General features: G+C 47.6%; 1 protein-coding gene across 1 annotated transcript in view; it reads left to right on the top strand.

Annotated features, from left to right (window-relative positions):
• Positions 1–17,650, top strand: part of Wnt3a (Wnt family member 3A) — a 43,220-nt gene that overhangs the window by 7,798 nt on the left and 17,772 nt on the right. Inside the window, exon 2 of the mRNA XM_031354224.1 lies at positions 7,688–7,929. Coding sequence (XP_031210084.1) covers positions 7,688–7,929 — 242 coding nt within the window. The remainder of the gene's footprint in view (positions 1–7,687; positions 7,930–17,650) is intronic.

Below are 17,650 nucleotides of genomic sequence, written 5' to 3'. Positions count from 1 at the left end.
AAAATTAACCGCATTAGTGAAAATGAGAACAAGAGGAGTCTGTGATCTGATTGGCATGACACAGGCATTTTCACTGGTGTGGCTCGTTCTTGTTTGACCCCTACACACATGCTTTTTTGTAAGGACAAAACGTTTCAGCCCTGCTTTCTAAGGCCTAGTTTAACCATCTGCATTTTGGGGAGCTTTTTGACAGTGGCCTCAGCAGTTACCTGGGGTCTGAAGTGCTTAGGATCCACTAACCTAACTTTCGCTGCCAGTCCTTCTGCTGGGATCCAAGAAAAGACTCGGGGTGGGGTGAGGTGGCTGGACCTTTCAGAGGAGTGGCAGGAGAGCCCTAAGTTTTGGGGGGAGGGGGTGTCCAGAGGACCTTGCAATGCGACATCAAGTTGGACAGTTAAAATTCTAGCTGAGCGTAGAGATTGTAGGCTTCTCCCAAGAGGCTGTCCTCCACCCTGGTTGGCAGAGAGAGGGGAAGTGGAATGAATTCCTCCGGTCGTGAATCACAAAGGCCAGGTGCAGAGAAATGGGTGCAGCGAGGGTGTGCCTCCTCCCAGCTTCTCCCCAGGCCCAGGCAGGGCCCTCCTGCCCTAGCTGTTTCCATCACCCCAAGGCAGGGTTCAGACCTCACAGTGACCTCGAAACTGGAGGAGCTGGCTATGGATTGGGAGTGACTGGTTACAGGGTCTCCTATGCTTATTCTCTCCCTGGGTAAAAAAGATAAGGACACAGCCTAGGTCAGGACCCAGGGTCCCTGGAGTCACCTGAGGGTTCTCTGTCTTTGTCTGGACACTGGTTTACACATGTCAGAAGGATCCTGTGTGAAGGGAGAGGGGAGAGTTCATCAGACACTCCTGGAAACTCAGGGCGGGCATTATGGGGCTTAATAAAGACTAGGTGCACTCTGGATGGGATGAAGACCGCCAGCTTGTCTGGCTGGTAGCCGTCTCTTGGGCCTTGTAAGCAGGCAAGGGTGACTGGCTGACTACCAGGGCTTAGTTTTACTGGTCCTTGTCCCTTCTCCAACCCCTGATTTCTCTTGGGGGTTCGGATCTGATAAGTCTTGGCCTTCAAAGGAGAGCAATGGCTCAAGAGATGCCTAGGAAAATTATGTCCATCATTAACTCCTGGGAGAATGGAGTGGAGAAAGCAGAAGAGGCAGGTGGCAAAGGCCTTCAGGGACCATGAAGATACTCAGGTTTTTTATCTGGTAGCATAGTTTTGAAATACCAGTGTCAAGGATGTAAAGACTTGCAGGCTCCTGGAGCTCATTGACCAGCCTATAGTGAGCTATAGCTTCCAGTGAAATACCCTATCACAAGACGCATAGTTCCTAAGGAACAATACACAAGATTGACCTCTGCCATTCAGTGCATGCGTTCACACCTGAACAGGAATGTATGAGGCGGTACCCTTGAGAGCCGGTGTGCTGGGACCGCTGTTTTTGCTATGTCAAACCTGAAGTCTTGACATAGGCTCCATTCACCAAGCCTTGGTTTCTTGTCCCAGGTAGCCTTGGGTGGCACCTGTCCTAGTTTGTCACATACAGGGTCTGTGAACCCATCACCCATGAGCTCCACCCAGGGCAACTGGAGCAGAGGGTGGGTAGATACAGGGCTGGGCCAATGATGAGAGAAACACAGCAAGAGATGATCTGTGGAAAGAAAGGGCCTGAGTAGCAGCAGGAAGGGGCAGCTGTCCACAGGGTAAGCCAATGGCTTAAGCTTGTGGCGTGTGGCCCTAGAGCTTGGACACAAGGTGCCTAGAAGGTAGCATCTCTCATAGATGCCTTTTTGTTCTGGGTGTTAAGACTCAGGGAAGGGTAGAAGAATCCAATGCAGTGAGGAGGACAGTGGTGTGCCCCTTGCTTCTTATCATAGCAGAGCAGATGCCACAGATTTAAGAATTTTTGCAGCTCCCAAGTGTCAGTCAGACCAGGGAAGCCACTTCTAACCTCACCCAATGTATTAGGGGTCATTTTGTGTATCTGTGGTTTGGGGCAGCTCTTGAGAGTCCTCCTGTGGTCTCAGAGCCAGAAACTTGGAGGCAAAGTCCATGCTTCGGACCCAACTTCGGAAAGCACACACAAGTAGGACAAACTTAGAACTCCAGACCTCAGTGTATGCCCCAAAGTCGTGATAGGAATTCTGGGCCACCAGATATAGGACATTTTAGACCTCAGAACTCTGGCAACACCTCAGAGTTTGAGGTGCTGCCAGATTCTGAGCTTGGAGAGGCTTCCGGGGATGGGGGATGGAAGCAGGAAGCTGTGTGTCCCAGAGAGCAGCTGAGTCCTTCTGAGTGTGTAGTGCGGCTGGCTATTCAGCCTACAGCTATAGAGACCTGGTGGGCATCCAAACCCTTGAATCATATTCCTGTGCAGCCTCTGGGTGCTAATCCCATGCCCATGCTCCCAGTGGGACAAGAAATAGAATTCTCATCCTGAGCTCTGCTCATTGCAGTGGGACCTCACCCTTAATCATGAAAGGAGGTGACATGCTGCTGTTACTTACAGCCACAGCTTCTGGCATCACTGAGGGAAGACAGGTATCATCATAGTGGGTGAGAACTGGAGGAGAAGTTTCAGATGCTGTTGCTGTTTAGCGCCCTGTAGAAGTCTAGCACACACAATAACCCTACACAATTCCACCTTGCTCACCTTCCTATAACTCAGCTGCTTTGGTTCTTCATAGCTGTTCTGTCTCCACTTTTCCTTCTGGACTATGTCGTTCAGGTTTTTGTTTTTGTTTTTGTTTTGTTTTTTTGTTTGTTTGTTTGTTTGTTTGTTTTTTAGAATTATTTGGCCTGGCTGTGGTGGCACACACCTTTAATCCCAGCACTTGGGAGGCAGAGGCAGGCGAATTTCTGAGTTCAAGGCCAGCCTGGTCTACAGAGTGAGTTCTAGGACAGCCAGAGCTATACAGAGAACCCCTGTCTCACAAAAACAAAAACAAAACAAAACAAAACAAAAAAGAATTATTTGTTTATTTTATGTATGTGAGCACACTGTAGCTGTACAGATGGTTGTGAGCCTTCATGTGGTTGTTGGGAATTGAATTTTAGGATCTCTGCTGCCTCAGGTCGGCCCCTCTCACTCAGTCCTTACTTGCTCTGGCCCAAAGATTTTATTTATTATTATACATAAGTACACTGTAGCTGTCTTCAGACACCAGAAGAGGGCGTCAGATCTCATTACGGGTGGTTGAGGAGCCACCATGTGGTTGCTGGGATTTGAACTCAGGACCTTCGGAAGAGCAGTCAGTACTCTTACCCGCTGAGCCATCTCTCCAACCCTGTCGTTTAGTTTTTAATTTTAATTACATTTTATTTATTTATTGTGTATGTCCACTCGTGACTGCTCACAGGCCACAGCATGCTTGGGGTGGGGGTGGGGGTGGTCAGAGGACAACTTCAGGAATCCGTTCTCTCCGTCCACGGTGTGGATTCTAGAGACCAAACCAAAGTTTGTCAGGCTTGGCAATAGGCACCTTTATTCACTGAGACATCTCTCCCACCCTGGAAGTCATGTGTCTTAATGACTGTACAAAGAGCTCCTGGCACTCACCTGGTAATCAGCATTCCCTCACTCTGGTGTTAAGAACGAGTAAACCAGTACACACTTGTGATCCTGGATAAGGGAGGCTGAGCCTAAAGAATCATGAGTTTGAGGCTGGCCTGGGCTACCTAGAAAGAGCTTGTTGCTTAAGAGTGGTTGCCTGGCAGGGGCAAGTCTCATTAGCGGAGAAGGGAAGGAGGAGGGAGATAGTCAGGAAATGGTAAGTTAGCCAGAAGTTTGGGAGAACACTTGAAGTAGACCTGGGGAGGGTGAGAAGTTCACTGGCTACATATGGAATTGGAGACTGGGATACATGGGAGTCTGTCTCAAAAACAGATACATAAATAAATAAATAAATAAATAAATAAATAAATGTTTGACTTTGTTCAACTTTCCCTCTGTATTCTGTAGGCACAGACTTAGCCAACTGAGAATTGAAAATGTTTGGAAAAACTGGGCACGGTGGGCACAAGCCTTCAATTCCAGCGCTCTGGAGTAGGCAGGGGCAGGTGGATCTCTGTGAATTGGAGGACAGTCTGGTCTAGAGAATGAGTTCCAGAGTGGAGTTTAGTTAGTAGAGTGCTTGCCCCCCCCCCCCCTATACCCAAAGGTCACACTTGTAATCTCAGCACTGGGGGGGGTGGGGGGGCGGAGGGGCGGGGTAGGATTTCAAGGTCATCTTTAGCGACTTGGCAAATTGGAAGTTAGTTGGGTCTACATGAGAGACAGACAGGCAGACAGACAGAAGACAGACAGAACTAAACAAGCTAAAACAAACCTAGGCTGACCATCACAGCCCAACTAAAGTCCGAAAGTTTATAAAACCTCCTCCACCCTGGCTGCTCATCTCCATCGTACAACAGCCACCCTGCTCAATCTTCAGCATTCTTTCCCACAAGGCCTCTGTGCCTGGACTTTCCTGATGGTCCAGCTCTCGGGGAACAAGAAATGATCCAGGCTGCGATTCAAGGCACTTCAGAGGCCCTTGGGTCCAGAGAATGTACTCTTCCACCTCCCTAAGTCCATGAGAGGGAGCAGGAGGGATCCTGCTGGAGCTGCCCACACCCTGGCCTCCTAGCTAGGGGAGGTGGCGAGCAGAGACCTGCCCAGAAGAGGGGAAGCAGAGAAGGCTGACTCAGCATACCCAGAGGAAGGGGGCTGGGGAGCTGCCATGAACCTGGGAAGTCCCTTCTCTGCCTTCCTTGGGGGCCACTCCCAGCAAGGTGGGAGGGGAGCTGAGATCTGACCACTCCATGCCATTGGCAGGAGCCCTCTTTTCAGTAGCATCCTCTTCTTCCAAACCCACATCATCAGCGCCCAGGGTGAGTGTTGGCTTCTGGCATCTAACAAAAGAGACCACCTACTCTTGGGAGCTGACCACTGACCCTAGGCAGTTCCCACTAGGAAGACAGAAATGGCCAGCTTCTGGCCAGGTTCTCTTTTTCTGCTATTTGAGAATGGTCATGCTTTCCACTGACTCTAAGTCTCCTAGTTAACTGCATTCACAGAGTGAAGACTGTCTTCTTTTTGGATGGACAGATGCCCTTACCCTCTTTCTGGGATCTATGAATGTAGGTCAGTGGGTAGAATGATTGCCTAGGATCTCTGAAATCCTATGTTTGATCTTTGGCACTGCAGAGGCAGATGGATCTCTGAATTTGAAGCCAACCTGATCCACATAGTGAGCTCCAAAATAGCCAGGGCTATGTAGAGAAAACCAAAAGAGGAGGAGGAAGAGGAAGAAAAGGAGAAAGAGGAGGAGAAGGAAGGGAGGAAGGAAGGGGGGGCATTGTCCAGGCCAAGGGAAAATTTTGCTTTTCCACGGGTAGGAGAGTCTCAGGGCAAGTGTGGGTGCAGTGGGTGATGGAGTTCAGGAGAGTGAAGAATGAGAGGAAGGAGAGCCAAAGTCCTTCTGGATCCATATAACAGGCAGAAAGCAGATGAGCCTGATGAGACATGGTGCGACCTCTGGTTTTAAGGTGGTCAGCCAAAAGTGACATGGTGACAAGGTGCAGCAGTGGCTTTCCACCTTGGTCTAGTTTCTTCCTCTCTACCCTGGCTGGGCACCTGGCCAGGCCTCTCCTCTCTGCCATCCTTGAGGGCAAGGAGCACAGACAGATCCCAGGCCACTCCACATACCCGGGTCTCCATATGCACGGGTCTCGGCCCTCAAGCCAGGACCTTGGACAGTGATTTCTTCGTCCAGCCAAATGTTTGTTCTCCCCATCCTCAGAAGTGCCTATGTGGCCCATCCAGTGCTACCAGGGACACATGGACAGCCATGGTGGTCTGTATCTAGAAAAGAACGTGCTGATTCCTACTGCAGGCAGGGAAGAGGCCATCTTGGAGCCAGGCTAACCATGGAGGTCAAGGGCCTGGAGAGGAAAGACTCACAGCTACTGAGAGTGGAAGCAGTCCCCAGCCTGCACAGGGCTGGCCTTCTTATGAATGTGGGGCCTATCGTGGGTAGGTGTGCATGGGAAAAAAAACCTACGTAGTCATCCCACAGGCCTTATTCATAGCAAAGAGAGGAAGGATGAAGGAGCAAAGAGCAGGCCCTGTCACGGTGTGCACAGGAATACACACTACACTAAGGCCAGGCATGTTGTGATGTGTGACCCAGGTCTCTTGAGTATTTCAGGAGATAGGAGAGTCCATCTCTATGGGGAGTAGACCACAAGGATGGATGTGCTGGGAACAGCCAACTCTCTGTATGTGAGGGTTCTACAGTCACAGATTTCACCTCTGAAAAATCAAAAGTGTTTGGAAAAGCCATGTATGGCAGCACAGACCTGTAATCCCAGCACTCCAGATGCTGGAACTACACAGTGAGAATCAGATCAGCCAGGGATACATAACAAGACCTTGTCTCAAAGAAAGGAAAGAGGAGTGATGGATGCTGGGAGCCAGGCATAGTAGTAGCTCATACCTGTAATTCCAGCCAGAGGATCAGAAGTTCAAGGTCAGAACTGGCTACATAGCAAGTTTGAAGCCAGTCTAGGCTACATGAGACCTCCCCCCCCTGTTTGTTTGTTTGTTTGTTTGTTTGTTTTCGAGAAAGAGTTTATCTGTGTAGCCCTGGCTGTCCTGGAACTCTCTCTGTAGACCAGGGTGGCCTCGAACTCAGAAATCCACCTGCCTCTGCCTCCCAAGTGCTGGGATTAAAGGCATGCACCACCACCACCTGGCAAGACCCCCGTCACAAAAGTAAGAAAAACATGAAAACCAACAGGAAAAAGGGAAAGAGAAAGTATTTGGGAAGGTTGCTGCCTGTGTTCTGACCATGTGTGGGCTTCCTGCATTGGCTTTCCCTGCAATGTAGTGTGACAGTCTACTGTCTTAGAATCCTTGCCATCTAGGTTTGGCATGGACAGAAGGGTGTGTAGACTATGTGCAAATACCATGCTATTTTATACAAAAGATCCAAATGTCTGCTGTGTGCTCTTGTGCACATGTGAACGTGTGCACATGTGCAAGCATGTGGTGTGTGTGTGTGTGTGTGTGTGTGTGCGCGCACACATGTGGTGGCCATTCATAGGCCAAAAGTTGATGTTGGATGTCTTCTGTCACTTCTCACTTTGATTTTTGGTTCAGTGTCTGTCACTGAACCCATAACTCCCTTGCTAGACTGGCTGCCTCTACTCCCCACCTCAGTGCTATGGCTGCAGACATATGCCAACCTGGTTTTTACATGGGTGCTAAGGATCGTATCTCATATCCTCACACTCGCCTGGCAGGCACTTGACCAACGCCTTCCTCTCCATCCCCTCTTCACACGTTTTAGAGGACATTTGCTTTCTCCCCCTCCCCCACACCTGAGCTGCTCTGGGATGCGTTGAGACACCTCAGAAGCCATATTCACCCTATGTTCTCCATCAGTATCTGTATCCTCCAGTGCCTACAGAAGTCTGAGCCATAAGCTGAGGTTCCCTGGATCTATACAGAGCAGGAATGCAAGTCTGGTTCTAATGCACCGTGAGTTGTGACAGCTTGATGTGTGATCTACATCCTGGGTACATGATGTCTTTAGGTGCCCTTTCTGGCGGAAACAGCTTCAGGCCAAGCACACGCACCTAGCCCAGAGTCTGTCTGTTTCCAGAGATGGTCTCACTCAGCTCCTTGTCTTCCCACCAGGTCCTTGGCTGTGGGACCCCAGTACTCCTCCCTGAGCTCTCAGCCCATTCTCTGTGCCAGCATCCCAGGCCTGGTGCCCAAGCAGCTGCGCTTCTGCAGGAACTACGTGGAGATCATGCCCAGCGTGGCCGAGGGGGTCAAGGCGGGCATCCAGGAGTGCCAGCACCAGTTCCGAGGCCGGCGTTGGAACTGCACCACCGTCAGCAACAGCCTGGCAATCTTTGGCCCTGTTCTGGACAAAGGTACCGTGGGTGGTTAGGGTCATCTCTATACGGGCATCATAAGGCCTTCTAAACTCTACCCCGCTGGGCTTCCTCCTCCTGACCAGTGGAGGGCCTTGGAGAAGAAAGGAGAAAAAAGAAAAAGAAAGGGAACCAGGAAGTCCACGGGGTGAGGGAGGCTTGGAGTGTGTTGGGGAAGTGGTACACCAGCCAGCACCTCTGGGCTGGTTTGGAAAGGAGAGAACTGCAGGAGGGCTAGGTGTTAGTTAGCTGCTGGCAAGGAGCAAATTATCCTAAAGTGTAGTGGTTAAAGCAATAATTACCATGTGTTGACCTCCTGCTGCCGGGGGTCAGGGGCTGGGCTGGCTCTGTTTCCCATCCACAGGGAGGTCCACCGGAGGCTGTCTCAGCACCAGTTGCTAGAGAGGGCTCTGAAGTGGAGCAGAGGGTTCTTTCTGTGGTTTCTGGGACCCAGGGTTGAGACAGAGAGGGAGACAGAGACGGGGGAAGCCGAATCAGAGAGACGGAGACATAGAAGAGAGACAAAGAGATGGAAGAGAGGTGGGAGGGAACGAAGGAGAGAGAACACACACCAAATGAAAGCTTTCATGCCTTGAAAGAACAAGAGGGGAAAATCATATAATTTAAATCACTTTAGAACGTACAATCTCAGCACACTTAGCACACCCACAGAATTGCGACACCACCACTCCTAATTCCAAAATATTTTCATCCTCTCGAAAGGAAATCCCAAACCCATTACGCAGTGCCCCTGGCAACCACTGGTTTGCTTCCTACCCCTGTGGTTTTCTTATTCTGGACATTTCCTCTCTGTGTAATTATGTACTCTGTGGCCCTTTGTAGCTGGCTCCTTTCACTGAGTGTGAGGTTTACAAACTTCATCTATGTTGCTATACACATCAATGCCTCATTCCTTTTGATGGCTGAATACTATTCCATTTCATGGTGTGTGTGTGTATGTTATGTGTGTGTGTGCACCTTAAATTTTATGTCAAAAAAAAAAGAATTTTATATGGAAAGGATGATGTCACCTGTGGATTTCATTTCTTTTATTGGCATATATTTATTGTATTGGGTTTTATGAGGACATCGTCATACACATACAGAATATATTTTGACCTGACCTAATTCTGCTGCCCAGAACATCAGTCCCCCGTGGGACCAAAGTGGAGAGGAGAGGTCAAAACTATAAGCAATGGATGTCTACGGTTCCTGAGGCACCCAGTCTCAGTGTTTGCTGCAGAGGTCAAAATACAGCACCCACAGCTTTGCAAGTCTGGCTTGGAAGCATGGCCACTGAACTGTTCCCAAGAGGAACAGCATTGTGGAGAAGAGGCTGGGGCCGGGCCCCTGCAGTGGTCTTCCTGTGACCTTGAAGGGGTTTAAATTCTTCCAGTGAGGTCAAAGCAGATGACAGCCTGAGCCTTTGGGGTGGAAGTAACTCTGTTCCCTGCAGTCTGACCTCCCCTCCTCTGCCTTTCACATCCAGCAATCTGCAGTCAGCGTGGCTCCGCCCAGTCCCATCAGCCTCCATTCTCAAGCCAGCGCTTCACCTCATATAATGACATCATGACACCAGTCCTGACCCTATGCTTCCTCTGACCCCCTTTCACCCAACGTCATGACCCACCATTGATTTTCTTTCCTGGTGACATCCATCAGCTCACTTCCGGGGTGTCAGCGTCCCTATCTATAAAATGGGAAAGTAATTGCAGCTTGCAACTTGAGAGCTGTGAGGCGGGCTAATTACACAGTTGCTCCCCACGGGAAGAGCACTGCTGTATACAGGGGAAGGTAGGGTCCCCAGCCTGGTAAGGTTTACTAAGCTCCTATGGTCCATCATGCGTCTTCATGAGAATGTGATGTGTGTACATGCAGCAATAAAAATGCTAGTGTGTATGCATGTCTTCCTACATTACTACATATAAGCAGCACATGTGTATTTTGTTGGGGTTTTTTTTGTCTATTTGTGTTTTTTTTTCTTGATTCTTTTTGTGTGTGTATGTGTGTGTGTGTGGTTTTTTTGTAGACAGGGTTTCTCTGTGTAGCCCTGGCTATCCTGGAACTCACTCTGTAGATCAGGCTGGCCTCGAACTCAGAAATCCGCCTGCCTCTGCCTCCCAAGTGCTGGGATTAAAGGTGTGCACCACCACTGCCTGGCTTTTTTCTTGATTTTTTTGGGGGGGAGGATTGTTTTAGCTCCCCCCCCCATGACAATGTACCTGATACTAATAACTTAAAGAGGGAAGATTGATTTTGCCTCTTGGTTTCAGAGGGTTCAGCCGGTGGTTAGATGTCTCCATTGCCTCAGGCAAGGCCGTCAGGAGGCGGCTGGAATGTGTAACAAAAGGCTTCTTCCTTCACTGGAACCAGAAGGCACTGAAGCAATAGGAAGGAGCAGGTGTGTGTGTGTGTGTGTGTGTGTGTGTGTGTGTGTGTGTGTGTGTGTGTGAAAGATCCCTTTGTAGGACACATCTCTAGCACCCTTCTACCCTCTTCTGCCAACAAGGCCCCTGTCTCTTACTAACACCATGATATCCTGCTAATTAGTTCCAAGCTCAGGTTCCAGTCACCTCAGTCCTTCCCAGACAGCAGTCTATTTGAAAGCACAGGAGTGTGTGTGATTATGGTGTGTACATACGTGTGCACACATGGCTTCAATGTGGAGCTGCACTCACATGTGACTCTATGTGCATGCACAGTGCAGGAGGAGCTGAGAGTTCTGCATCTTCATCTGAAGGCTGCTAGCAGAATACTCACTTCCAGGCAGCTAGGACAAGGGTCTTAAATCCCCGCCCACAGTGACTCACCTACTCCAACAAGGCCACACCTCCTAATAGTGCCATTGCCTAGGCCAAGAACATTCAAACTGTGACAGTTGGGGAGCCTTTAGAAGCTGGGATCTTGAGAGGCTGGCTTTTGAAGGTTCCTGCCTGTAGTCTGTGTTGCAGTGAACAGGCCTGGCTCCCATTGCCACAGACAGAGCCCCTCCAACCTCCTTCCTCTCTGTGATAGACTGAAATGAGCCAAACGTTCTTTCTGTTGGGTATTTTATCACAACAATTATAACTAATACATCCACCTCCATTGGGGGAGCCTGTGGGAGCATGCGCACACATTACCACCCTCATAATGCTAAAGTGAGTCTCTCACAGGAGCAAGGAGGACACCTCACAACCCACCAACTATGTTTTAGCATGGAGGAAGTTGTAAGCTTTTATATTCTGTCATGCTGACAGAGGAGATAGGGCTCAGTTTCTCCTCTTCACCAGCACTTGTTATCTTTCTTTTTCTCTAAGCTGCCTTCGTGGGTGTGAGCATTTTTCTTGAGTTTATCAGTTATGTGTGTCCTTTATTTAAAAAAAAATAAATCTATTTAGTTCTTCTATTCATGTTTTAATAGGGTTATTTATATTTGGTTTGGGTTTTGATTATTTGTGTTTTATTAATCATAGCTTTAGTTTCTGTGTTTGTGTGTGTGAATGTTTATGTCTGTCTCAGTGAATATGTGAAAATCAGACAACAAGATTCTAGTCTCTCAGGCTGGAGAGATGGCTCAGAGGTTAAGAGCACTGACTTCTCTTCCGAAGGTCCTGAGTTCAAATCCCAGCAACCACATGGTGGCTCACAACCATCTGTAATAAGATCTGATGCCCTCTTCTAGGGTGTCTGAACACAGCTACAGTGTACTTACATATAATAAATAAATAAATCTTTTTTAAAAAAAAGAATCTGGTCTTTCTTCCTACCATGTGGATCCCAGGGATTGAACTCAGGTTGACTTGGGTTCACAACCCTCAGTAACTCCAGCCTCAGGGACTCCCATACTCTCTTCTAGCCCTCACAACATGGAGACAAAACATGTAGACATTTAAAGTATTATGTTTTATTTCTTAAAAATTTCAAAATTCTTTTAGTGTGTAGCACTTTTGCCTGTGTATGGTTTTGTGTACCATGTGAAGGTGCCCTTGGAGGCCAAAGGGTTCAGACCCTCCTGAGCGGGAGTCACTGGCAGCTGTAGCTATCCACTGTGGGTGCTGGGAACTGGGCTTGGATCCTCTGCAAGAGCAGCGCATGCTATCAGCTACGGACTGGGCTCTCCATCCTCCTGCAAGTCTAACTTTGATGACAAGTTCCCAATTCTTTTTTTGGTTTTTGAGCTCTAAGAAAAATCTGGCTGAACCCAAGGTCACAGATGCTTGCTCTCCCCGCTCCCCAGCCCCCGTGGTGGGACAGGGTTTTTCTATATAGCCCTGGCTGTCCTAGAACTCACTTTGTAGACTAGACTGGCCTCGAACTCACAAAGGCCCACCTGCCTCTGCCCCTCGAGTGCTGGGATTAAAGCTGTGTACCACCATACCAGCTACAGAAACTTGCTTTTTCTATGTTTTCTTGAAAGAGTCTTATAGTTTCAAGCCAGATGTGATGGCGTGTGGCTTTATTCCTACTCGGCAGTCAGAAGCCCCAGCTCTATAAATTTAAGAACAGCCTGGTCTATATAGTGACTTCCAGACCAGTCAGGGCTCACAGTGATTTTATATTTAAAAAAAAAAAAAAAAAAGTATAGCTTTAAAACTGACATTTAGGTCTATGATTTTGTTTTAATTTTTTAATTAAATTTTTATATACCACATTTATATACCACATGCCTGGTGCTCACAGAGGCCAGAAGATCCCCTGGGACCGGAGTTATATACAGTTGATGCCATGTGGATGCTGAAAATTGAACCCAGGTGCTCTGGGAGATCAGCCAGTGTTTTTAACCACCGAACCATCTCTCCAGCCCTGTTTGATATTTTTTGAAGTTATTTTTACTTGTGATGTGAGAATGGGATCCAACTTTCTTTTCTTTTTCTTTTTCTTTTTTTTAAAAAACTTTGGTTTGTTTTCTTGTTTTTTTGTTTTGTTTTGTTTTGTTTTTTTGTTTTGTTTTAAAAACAAAGTTTCTCTGTGAAGACCTGGCTGTCCTGAAACTCACCATGTAGACCAGGCTGGACTCGAACTTAAAAGAGAGCCATCTGCCTTTGCCTCCAATGTGCTGAATTTTAATGCATGTACCACCGCCACCCAGCTCCAGCTTCATTCTTCACTGTGTTGAAATGCAGTTATTCAAACAGCATTTGTTACAAAGATTATTGTTCCCCCATTGAATGGCCTTAGCTCACTCACTGAAAATCAACTGACTGTATGTTTGCATTGATGTACATATAGGCTGTTTGCTCCTTTCCACTGGTCTCTGAGTATTATCATAGCAGTGTCATGCCGTTTTCATGTCTATAGCTTTGTCCTGTGCTTTTTTTTAAAGATTTATTTATTTATTATATGTAAGGACACGGTAGCTGTCTTCAGATACCCCAGAAAAAAGCATCATATCTCATTATGGATGGTTGTGAGCCACCATGTGGTTGCTGGGATTTGAACTCAGGACCTTTGGAAGAGAAGTCAGTGCTCTTAACCGCTGAGCCATCTTTCTAGCCCTTTCCTGTGTTTTTTTAAAACTCAAAATTGTTTTGGTATTTGAGGCCACTTATGTATGTTATCATATGTATGTTAGGGTCCACTGGTAATGTCAGTTTTTTAGACTTTATTATTATTATTATTATTATTATTATTATTATTATTATTATTATTTTATTTTTTTATTTTTTGGTTTTCGAGACAAGGTTTCTCTGTATAGCCCTGGCTGTCCTGGAATTTACTCTGGAGACCAGGCTAGCCTCAACCTCAGAAATCTGCCTGCCTCTGCCTCCCAAGTGCTGGGATTAAAGGTGCGTGCCACCACTGCCCAGCCCCTTATTATTTTTTAGTGTATGAGTATATTTGCCTATATGTGTGTATGTGTACCATGTGTGTTCTTGGTGCCCACAGAGATCAAAAGAGAGCATTGGATCTGCTGGAACTAGAGTTATAGACAATGGTGAGCCACCATGTGGGTGCTGGGAACTGAACCCAGGTCCTCTGGAAGAGCAGCCAGTGCTCTCAATTCCTAAACCATCTCTCCAGCTTCCACTTGGATAAAAGCTTGGGGCTCTTAGGGACTGTGTGGGAGGAGGCGGGGGAGGAGGAGGAGGGATACCATCAGGCTAGCAGTGTTGTCTCCTGATCCATGAACATAGGCTATCTTCATGGCCCCGCTGCTTCAGGGACACTTGGTAGCTTCTGTCTCTAAGTCTTATACACTGTTTTCTAAATCGTTCCCAAGCATTTCTTCCATCGTTATCTACTGTGACATTTTTCTTTTTCTTCTCTTTTTAAATATTAATTAATGTTATGTCCCTGAGTACCCTTGGGCACCACATGCATGCCTGGTGCCAAGGAGGTCAGAAGAAGGTGTTGGATCCCCTGGAACTGGAGTTACAGATAGTTGTGAACTGCCATGCGGGTGCTGGGAACTGAACCTGGATCCTCTCTGGGAGCAGCAAGCCCCTCTCTGGGGCTAACCATCTCTTAGCCCCATCTTGCTTTTCTTACTATGTAGACCAGGCTGGCTTCTAACTCACAGAGATCCACCTGCCTCTGTCATCCAAGTGTTGGGATTAAAGGCGTGCATGAGGCTCCCAGCTTATCATTGTTTATTTCTGTTTTGTATTGTGTTTGGATTGTTTGTTGCTAGGAGGCCGAGATCTATTGAGCTCAGTCAGGTGCAGTACAATTGACCAGCTGCTCTGTGTCCCGGCTGAAGCTGTTCGTAGGTTCCGGCAGGTTGGGTGTCATCTACTATTGATTCCTTGGGCTGCTCTACACACACGATGATTTCACCTCTTCCTCCCACTCTGGATGCTCTTTACTCCTTTTCTCGATGTCCCGGATGAGCATCCATATTTTCCTAACCTTTGAATGACTGCCTTCTGCCTTTTACCATAGACAGTGATAGTTGTGGGTCCATCCAAGTTTTTAATTTTGTAGATTCAGAAGTAAGAACCCTATATTCATGTAGAAGTAGATAAAGAATTTTTTTAATATTTTATTTATTTTTATGTTATGCATATGGGTGTTTTGCCTGTATATACATCTATGCACCACATTCATGCAGTGCTCACAGTGTCCAGAAGAGGGAGTTGAGTCCCTGGAGCTAGTGATAAAGATGGTTGTGAGCCACCATGTGGGTGCTGGGAATAGAAAGTGAGGCCTCTGGAAGAGTAGCCAGTGCTCTTAATGGCTGAGCCATCTTCTCTAGCTCTTAAAGTTAGCAGTCTTTAAAATTGTATTTGTTTTACACACACACACACACACAAAATGGCTGAGCCATCTCTCTAGCCCTTAAAGTTAGCGTTTTTTAAAATATTGTTTGTTTTACACATACATACACTCATGCACAGACGTGAGTGTGTACATACATGTGAACATGTATACAAGTGTTTTTGGAGACCAGAAAGGATCATTGGACCCCATGGAACTGGAGTTACAGATGGTCATGAAGTGGCATGTGGGTGTTGGATCCTCTGCAAGAGCAGTTCACACTCTTACTGGCTAAGCTATCTTTCCAACCCTGAGAGAAGTTTGTTTTCAGTAACCCATTCTTTTGATCTTTTGGAATTATGCCAAATTTTTTATGACAGTCTATTATCAAGAGGTTTTTAGATGGGACATAGTGGTATACATCTTTAATCCCAGTACTTGGAAGGCAGAAATGGTGGATCTTTGTGAGTTCGAGGCCAGTCTGGTCTACATAACAAATTCCAGGCCAGCCAGGGATCTATACAGAGACCATTTCTCCAACATAAAAAAAAAGTTCTCCAATTCATGAGCATACAACTCAATTTCATTTTATTTATTTGTTTGCTTGCTTAGAGATAGCATCTTGTCCAGGTTCTTATTGAATGCCCCAATTCAATCCTCCTGCCTCAACCCCCTGAGTAGCTGAGGTTACAGGCACAGGCCACCCATTCATCTTCCTTTCTTGAGTTTCACGGAAAACATAACTGGAGGTGAGCAGAATTTCACAAGGCACTGTAACTAGTGGCAGCACCCCTTTCTTGATTTCTAGGACAAATTCTTTGGGGCTAAGCACATTCTAGAAAGATCCAGAATTCGTCCAGAACCAGAGCTGGGACATGAGAGGATCTGCGGTGGATGTATATATGATAGCAAGCGCTCATCCTACACTGCAGATGCACACAGCCTATGTGCACAAGGTCAGCATTCCGCTGGGCAGCCCAGGAGTGCTCTAGCATATGCATTTTGCTCTGTGAATGTGTTGGATGACTGAAAGACAAGGTACTGGTGCCTGGGAGTATCTTGGAGGGCTTCCCTGGAGAAGTGGAGTTTCTCCTTTCCTCTCTTTCTTTAAGCATGCATAGTCAGTAATCCCCAAGAGCTATTTGAGAATTCTAAGACTTACCTAAAGGCCAGTATTGTGGTGCATCTGATTTACAAGCCAGGAAACTGAGGCAAAATGGGAGCTCATGAGCCTGGCTCCAAACTCTCTAGGCAGACAGTAGTATGATCATGGGGAACCCAGGGGTGAGAGGAAAAGGAGCAGGGGAAGGCAGTGGGGCTCAGCAATATGATTAAACTGGAGACTGAGGGACAGTGAAGGAGGAGAGAGAACGGCTGAGCCTGAGTCTAGCGCCCCGTCACATATTTCTGGGTGAGGTAGGGGAGCTGCAAAATATTGAGGGTCTCCCAGGATGCTCTTGGACAAACACAGGCTGTCTAGGACCAAGCAGCTGCCACAGGTCCTGCTCTAGAGAGCAGATAGTCACATCAGCCTCCGGGCTGAGGGCTGAGGCCTGCCCACATTCCTCTGCCTACACCCTTGCCTCCTAGAAGCCACCTGCAGGACAGAGAGAGCCTAGGCCGTCTAGCCTCAGGATCCCCTGGCAGCCCTGGAGGATTTCCTGTCAGACAGCAGCCTGCACCCCTGCACTGTCCTCCATGCAAACCAGTCCTAGCCTCTCAGTTTGCCGCTTCCTTCTTCACTCTGTCCCCTCTGGTCCCCGAAAGCCCCATCCTCCTCCTGCTCATGCCCCCCTCCTCGGTCCTTGTTCTCCTTCTCTTCTGGTGGCCAGGGGAGGAAGGAGCCCTCCGTGTGCCCCCAGAAAAGCTGGCTCCAGAAGCCCTTGTGCCCCCCACCCCCTGCTGCCCGCTGGCCTCGAAGTAATCAATCTGATTGGATTAGGGTCAGGGCAACCCTAATCATGTCAAAGGTTACCCTAGGCTTTGTGGCAAGGACCACAGGGGTGCCTGGCCACCCCTGCCGAGGTGGCCTCTGTTGAACAGAGTTTAACATCTACCAGCCAGCTGGGAGGAAAGGAGCCAGCCTCTTGTATGCATATATGTGAGCTTGTGCAGCCATGTGTTATAGAAAAATGTATGTTGCGGATGTTTTATGTATGCATGTGTGCATGAATGTCTTACATGGGCATGTGCCCTTGTGAATATGAATGTGTTTGTGTGCATGCTAGTGAATATGTCCGTCTGCATGTATGGCTGTGCATGGGCATATTTCAGTGTGCATTTATTTGTGTGGAGGTGCCTTACATGGGTATGTGTGTGAATATATGAATGCATGTGCTATGTATAAATACATGTAGATGTGTGCACGTGTCAGTGCACATATACATTTGTGCACCTGTGTGTGTGTACTCATGGGTATTGATTATATGTGTATAGATGTGTGAATGGGAGTTACACACAAATGTTTGTACATGTGTGCTCAGCTGCATTGTATATACATATGTGGGTGCCTGACTGTCTCTGTGTGGGTGTGACCATGTAC

The sequence above is a fragment of the Mastomys coucha genome, unplaced genomic scaffold (assembly GCF_008632895.1).
Source record: "Mastomys coucha isolate ucsf_1 unplaced genomic scaffold, UCSF_Mcou_1 pScaffold5, whole genome shotgun sequence".
Lineage (NCBI taxonomy): Eukaryota > Metazoa > Chordata > Mammalia > Rodentia > Muridae > Mastomys > Mastomys coucha.
Note: the sequence above shows the minus strand (reverse complement) of the source record. Positions and strands in the feature narration are given on the sequence as shown.